Consider the following 7792-nt stretch of genomic DNA (forward strand, 5'->3'; position numbering starts at 1 on the left):
GCGCTTGTTTTGTAGCGGGCGAGGCTCGCCTCCTCACCTGTCAGCCTCTGACGTGCCAAAGACAGGTCATCCCCGAGCCTGTCACGGTAGCCATGGCGACGGAAGAACGGTTCCACGGTTGCTAGGCGATGGGAGAGCTCTGTGATGCGCTGATGCAGCATGGAGACTTCTCTGAACAGGTCGTTGATGGTTTCGGATAGAGGACGCACCCTGCAGGACAGAAGGACGAGGTCCACTTTGGACTTTATTTTTATTATTATGACGGTGAATGGTTGTCAGCTGTCTCTGTATGTGATTGACTGGCAAACATTCCCAAGTGTGGGTCCAGGCCCCAACCCTGATGTGGACAAGCGATATACAAAATGGATGGATAGATGATAGATGGTTTGATTTTAGTGGGCAGAATCTGAGTTAGGCTAAAGTATAGTCATTGTCAGACATATTTCATTCAGAAATATGTGGCCATGTTTTAAGCCGGTTTTGATCACTTCCACAGCCGGCAAACGACTGTGAAATAACCAACATTGGGTCTAACCTGCCTCTGCGCAGATATGCTCCACACGCTCCGCCGGTTTTAGGCCGGACACAAAAATAGAGCCATCTTATCTAACATGCATTTGTTTGGAATGTGGGAGGAAACTGGCGTACTCAAAGAAAACCCACACATGAACAGCAGGCACATGCAAACTACACACAGCAGGGCCTGAGCCACTTTTCAAACAAAATCAATTACTGTAAAAACCCATGTTGATTTCAGTAAAAGTTTACTTTAGTGACTGGTGGGGAAGTTGCTCAATGGGACTGTAGATTTTCAGAGATTGTTTACTACATTAAAATTACCTGGAGTAGTCAGGGAGCAGCGTGTTGGGTTTGGAATGCAGCAGAGTCTTGATTTCCTTGAAAATGCCTTTCCCCCACGCATCCAAAACTTTGGTCAAACTGCGCACTGCCGTCACGTTAACTCTGTCAGCTGACACAAACACACACTTGGACTTCTGATGTGACATCACACTAAAAGAACTCAATCCCGCTTGTTTTGGTGACATTCTACCTCCTTCTCTGTAGTTCCAGTGTCCGTACGCCAATTCGTTCTCCTCATTATTTGAATGGGCTCCTGTTGCTATGACAACCACTGTCAGCACCATCAACAGCATGTGCGGATTCATGACCAGCAGACAGTCCACTTAGAGAGATGAAAGCAAAAGCGCAGAACATTCAAATACGGCATTACATTCTTTCAGAACACAATACTACAGTATCTTTGCTCTCACTAAATTTATCCAAGTAAATGACTCACCCGGCAAGAAATTGGAGCGTGGTTTCGATTAGAGCAGATCAATTTGAGGTCATTTTTTAGGTTCTATCTTTGCAAATTAGAGCATGACTATAATGAAAACATTTACTTCTCACAAGATTAGGCACAGTAACACAATTTAAAGGGGCTGTCTGCCGGTTTCACTCAGGAAAATGCACTTTTTAAATACAGGATTTAAACAAACAAACAACTTCTTTAATTCTTCTTTAATTTATTGATATTGGCTTTTTATAACGTGTGGGGGTGATTTTGTCCTAAACCCCCACACCCCCAGCCTGTATTTTGCCATTTTGTGTTTGTTTTGTAAAGAGCGGGACATTTCTGTGGAAAGACCGTGTTTACACCCCTCCAGCCAATCGCAGCTCGCCTTGGGGGGTCGCAAACAGGGCCGGGCGAACGTGTCAGCTGCATGACGTCACTCCCGCGGCATTAATGTTAAAATATTACGGTGTTTTGTATTTTATATTACGTAAGTAATTTAGCTGATTAATCATGATTAATCAAAATCAAAAAGTGTGATTAATCAGATTAAAAATTTTAATCGTTTGACAGCACCAATTTAAAGCCAATGATAATATTTAAAGTTTATTAACTAAGTAAGATTACAAGTTATGTTCATAGTTACATTTAGCAGATACCGACAAACCTGCTTAGCATAAAAAATGACACCTGGTTTTGCCACTTAATTGAAAGTATGTTTTTAATAGTGACGTTGAAGAATAAAGTTGTTGTTTTTTTTTATTAAAAATAAGACGTTTGTCTTATCATAATTATTTTAATTAAAAAAAAACTCAGTCCATCTCGACTTCACTTAACAAGCTACATTTTAAATAATTTCTAAAATAAAGGCAATTTTATCTAACATTTTTAAACTGTTTCTGATATTTTGCCCATTTCATGGAGATGAATTCAGCAGCAGCAGCAGCAACAACAAAAATGAGGAAAATCACTGCACATCTGCGTGGAAGGTATTGTGTGCATCCACATAAGAGGGAGTGTTAATCACACTGGATCATCGTAAGCTGCTGACTCATTGTTTAGGTATTATAACAGATTTATAGACATCATGAAGGTGGAGAAAAAAAAAGGCGTGAAAACGAGAGTAAACAGTCATCTGGTGCAGCATGTTTCACATCTGTCAAAAACATGTTTCATCACCATCATGCCTTCAGCCACGATGCCTTCTTGAAATGTTTGCTTTGTAGATGGATAAATAAATACATATCTGCATTTATACTGTATGTTCTATTTCTGATGCTGTCAAGACGTTAAGAAGCAAAAAAAAAAAAATACTCACACTTTCAAAGGGTTACGATGCACAAAGCTTCTTCATCAAATTACCGCTTCTTTCCTTTGTTTTCCTTCTTTCTTTCAATGACTTGTCTTCTTTTCTTTTCCTGAGCGGCTCCGTATGCTTGAAAAAACACTTCTGCTGAGGCCTCCGACTTTCACTCGCTCTCCCTACGTAACTGTCATGACTTGAGCCCATCCTCCGAGCGCACCTCCTTGTATGGAAGAGCAGAGCCACGAAAGACAATCTCCACCTTCAAAATCTTTCAGAAAAAATCTTTTCACAAACAAATGCAATTAATATAGAAGTCTGATGGTGTATTGCATTGTATTCTGACTTCGATCTTTTAATTCCATACTGTACTAGAGGTGATTTGCTATTTATCGAATAACCACCAGGAATTAAAACTAAATATATACATATCAAATGTGATCATTTATAGGGCATTCATTGAATGTTCTATAATTGTACTAATAGTCATCGTCCATATTTTGACCCTTTTTATCTCATATATTTATTTCTTTATTACCATTCTTTGCTTACTGCCAAGGCGATAACAACAGATACGGTTCTCCACTCTGTAAACGTGTGAAGAGATCAAAATGCACCTAAAATCGACACAAGATTAAATTTCCCATTATTTATTCAAATTCCTGAGTATTATTAAAAAGATAATTACAAAAAAAAAGAAAAAAGAACCAATTGTGCCTATTACTGCACATATGCGGTGTGCTGGTAATCTGGTACTGAAAATACTCACGTGCCATAACGAACGTCCGAGACAACTTCAAAATAAAAGCTGATGGTGTCCATCTATTGGACAGTTTGTTTGACTTTTACTTTGAAGTTGACATGGCGGTGGTGGTCTACCGCTACACATAATACACTATACATTACACATATCTACAAATATTAACATTAAATCATTATTTAATCAACATTTCCCCCAAAATGTCTTCAGTTTACATAGATTTGCAATTCAGTTATTATTACTAGATGCTAGCAACACTTGTTTTATGACTACTTTTTAGATCATACTTATTTTAAAAGAATATTCTTCCAAAAGTGTCATGAGAAAATCTCCGGTGTCTTCAGCTCCGTGAGCATCAAAAGGAATTTTTGCTCGTTCTATGGTTTGTTTTTTTTGTTTTTTTGTTTTTTCGTATTTATGTAATCTCCCGTACCATTTATAGTGATAAGTAGCAAAATTGTCACGATCACTGTCCTGGCTGCTTAATGATATGGTCAAGTTAACAACATAAAGGAAAAACAAATGTACAATACAAAGTCAGCTCTGTTTATCCTAATGCGAAGAGAGTTAAAATTGCATGACTAATTCTCCTCGAACTGGCGTCCAGATGTTATTGCCGCGTCTGATGTGTGTGTTTGTGCGTTTTCGTGGCGTGCAGGCTGAGGTGAGATCACAGTTGGCCACCAACACACACGTCCACAAAGAAATTCGGTGGAAAGAGTCAAGTAGAATATCAGCCTCTAAAGAGGAGCGAAGTGTCACTGGAGGAAAGGAAAAGACAAAAGGAAGGAACCAAATTCCACGCCTCAGAGAAAGAAAAAAACAAAAACAAAACGACTGGTGACGGAATCTTGCCACGGTTCACAGCTGTTCAGTATTAGTGACAGGCCATTTGTCACCCTGTGTGGAATTCCTCACACATGCACACACTGAGTCACTCATTACATGTACAGTACTTAAATAACTTGTTTTAGAAATTTTACTTGATACAGATTTTAGCTAGTAACATGAAGTTGACATCATGAAGGCTGTGTCTATTTCCTGCCCCCTGTGAGTTCCCATAGAGCGCCTAATATTTTGAGGAAGTGTATTTCCCAGAAACAGGAAGTCCCAGTTGTTAGTTTAGTACCACAGGGTAACCAAAAGAGAAAAGGATGAACACAGGAGCGTGAACACCTTTTAAAAATATGGCACCTCGACAAGATCGCCATCTTTTTCCCATGCTGATTTGGATTTTCAAAACGCTCCTTCCTTTGTGCACAGGGGCTGATCCGAGTAAGCCACACACAAATATACATCACATTTAATATTTTACATGGATGTCATATTTTGCTTTGTTCTCACAGGATTATTATTTCACAACACCGTCTTTGTGGCTTTCACGGGTGAAGACCTCCACGTACATTATGAGCTGAACATCCCGACAAACCAAAGTAAAGACGTCTTGATGTGCTTCGACCCCGACAACCAGATGATTTTGGAACGTGAAGTTTCCGCAACTCGAGGCCATCCAGTAATCAATAAGGCCGCGTTGCACCTGAAAATGCTAATGAGTTCGGGAGAATATCATTGCCAGTATAAGGTGGCCAAAGCATACTGGTTTCTGCGACTGAGAGGTGAGTACAGTTGTTCACAGTTCTGTCTCTATGTGCTTTTTTTCAGAGGAGATAGCATTGGAATTTGCTCACAGTATGGGAGTCAATTGAAATTATAAATAAATAAAATAAGATCGATATGAAACAATGTGCCTCTAAAAAAATAATGCATGATATGGGGATGGGGAAATAAGCACGTCCGCCTCCCAGTTCTGAGGTCTCCGGTTCGAGTCCAGGCTCGGACCTTCCTGGGTGGAGTTTGCATGTTCTCCCCGTGCCCGCGTGGGTCTTCTCCGGGTACTCCGGTCTCCTCCCACATTCCAAAGACATGCATGGCAGGTTAATTGGGCGCTACGAATTGTCCCTAGGTGTGCTTGTGAGTGTGGATGGTTGTTCGTCCCTGTGTGGCCTGCGATTGGCTGGCAACCAGTCCAGGGTGTCCCCCGCCGACTCGCCAAAGCCAGCTGAGATAGGCTACAGCAACCCTTGTGAGGAATGAGCGGTCAAGAAAATGGATGGATGGATATGGGGAAATATTAATATTTAATTTAAAAAAAAAACTATCCATGGTTGGTATGTCAATTTAAAACTTTCATTTTGCTATTTTGACATTATTGAATTGCTTTCCTTCCCATTCCACATTGTTCATACCTCTGTCATCTGGTAATTCTACAGAGAAATATAATTCTATGAAATTAAAATTTACAGTTTCTTTTTGTTAAGATTTTACAGTGTTTCATTGGTCATTTTCAGACTTTTTTTGAAACATTTAATTATAAATTCAATTTTACAGGTGTACACAATGTTGTGGCAATATTGTGGACATTTCAAAGTGAGATTGACATTCGAACCACATACTTTGATTATTTGGAGTTATTTGCAGTCTTCCATCCCGCTCTACAGGCTAACCTTTCACGACTTGGCTGATTGTAAAGCAGGATGCCAGACATTGAACCCTTTTGACTGAACAAATGAGGTGGTATTTGCCTGCAAGCTACTTTACATCCACACTGGCAGATACTGGGAAACACACAACAGAGGAACCCTTTTTTCCCCCAGTATGCAGTGTTCAGTAAATCAGAGTTGTAGTAAAGTATTTCTGGCCAGGGTAGCTCTGGACTTTGTTTTTGTTCAGCTAACTGACTAAAATAAATTGTTGCTGTTTTTATCATTTTCAAAGGGAAAGTCAACATTTTCTTGACGATAATATGTTATATGCGGCTCGCTAGTCTAAACATGGCATTCTAATGAATATTGTGTTTGTGGAATATGAATGAAGCAGCATAATCCACCCATTTTTATCCATCTCAGGTGGCAGCCATTTTTATAATAATAATAATAATATATATATATATATATATATATATATATACATAATATATATACATAAATATAATGTAATATATTTACATAAATATAATGTAATATATATACATAAATATAATGTAATATATTTGCATAAATATAATGTAATATATATATACATAAATATAATATAATATATTTACATAAACATAATATAATATATATACATAAACATAATGTAATATATTTATATAAATATAATATAATATATATACATAAACATAATGTAATATATTTACATAAATATAATGTAATATATACACATAAATATAATGTGATATATACACATAAATATAATGTGATATATTTACATAAATATAATGTAATATATTTATATAAATATAATGTAATATATTTACATAAATATAATGTAATATATTTACATAAATATAATGTCATATATATATACATAAATATAATGTAATATATTTACATAAATATAATGTAATATATATACATAAATATAATGTAATATATACACATAAATATAATGTGATATATACACATAAATATAATGTGATATATATACATAAATATAATGTAATATATTTATATAAATATGATGTAATATATTTACATAATAATTCATGTACCGTATATTGGGTTGTAAATATGCGAGTTGTATTCTTCCAGATGAAGGCTACAGAGATCTCGCAATGGTGGACTACACAAACTTCATCGTGGTTGCCATCTTCAGCGGCGTGTTGCTGGTTTTTAGTGTGCTCAGCTCTGTGTATGTCTTCAGAGGAACTTGGGTAAGACGAGCCTCACCGGCAATCTATTGTTCAAAGTTATTTAACAGCGTTTCGCAAGAACGGAATTGTTTGTTTCAGCTCAGCAGGGTTTTGTCTTATATTCTCTTCAACAATGCCAAATAGTAGTGTCTGAAGTTCAATTCAACCTGAGAGTCACAACTTAAAAAGGTCTACAAGATGACTTTTTAAATATTTATTTATTCACTTTATTACTATTTTTTCTTACAAATTATAGAAAAAACAAATTGCTGAGTGTGGCAATCCAAGCGACGATCGAAAGCAGAACAAAGAACGAACACATGCAGAAAAGCCCGAGGATGACAGCACGGGTGTAATAATAGCTTCTTCCACATCCCTCTATGCTGTAAGTATGGGGGTGCGGACGCTCATCATGTCATTATTGTTATCTCTTTTCTCTTCTTGACTGATAAGAAACAATGTTTTAGAGTCTTGAGCCACGACCTCGCTCCATTTATGATGTGCTGGACCGCTCAGTTGTCAACACGGAGTCACAGCAGAGAAAGCCAGCTCCCAAGCCAAAAACCGGCACAAAACCGGTCGGTGTTGGACTCTTGCTGCTTTATTACATATTCATAAATGTATGGCAAGATAAACAAACTTCCATTTCTCTCCTCAGGGGAAACACAGCACACAAGCACAAGAGGAAGGAGCATTTGAGTCTGTCTATGAGAATTTCTGAATCATGAAGAAAATCCTGAG

General features: G+C 37.4%; 2 protein-coding genes across 2 annotated transcripts in view; one reads left to right on the top strand and one right to left on the bottom strand.

Moving 5' to 3' along the window:
* LOC144021199 (uncharacterized) overlaps positions 1-2771 on the bottom strand; it is a 3034-nt gene extending 263 nt beyond the window's left edge. Inside the window, exons 1-4 of the mRNA XM_077525302.1 lie at positions 2613-2771; positions 1052-1183; positions 841-970; positions 1-210 (exon numbers count right to left, since the gene is read on the bottom strand). The exon at positions 1-210 is cut by the window's left edge and continues 263 nt beyond it. Of these exons, the coding sequence (XP_077381428.1) occupies positions 1-210; positions 841-970; positions 1052-1166 (455 nt within the window). The 5' untranslated portion in view covers positions 1167-1183; positions 2613-2771. The remainder of the gene's footprint in view (positions 211-840; positions 971-1051; positions 1184-2612) is intronic.
* grin2bb (glutamate receptor, ionotropic, N-methyl D-aspartate 2B, genome duplicate b) overlaps positions 1-7072 on the top strand; it is a 118589-nt gene extending 111517 nt beyond the window's left edge. Inside the window, exons 18-19 of the transcript XR_013283798.1 lie at positions 4704-4973; positions 6951-7072. The gene's annotated coding sequence lies outside the window, so the exon portion shown is untranslated. The remainder of the gene's footprint in view (positions 1-4703; positions 4974-6950) is intronic.
* Positions 7073-7792: the final 720 nt, after the last annotated feature.

Source organism: Festucalex cinctus, chromosome 6 (genome assembly GCF_051991245.1).
Source record: "Festucalex cinctus isolate MCC-2025b chromosome 6, RoL_Fcin_1.0, whole genome shotgun sequence".
Lineage (NCBI taxonomy): Eukaryota > Metazoa > Chordata > Actinopteri > Syngnathiformes > Syngnathidae > Festucalex > Festucalex cinctus.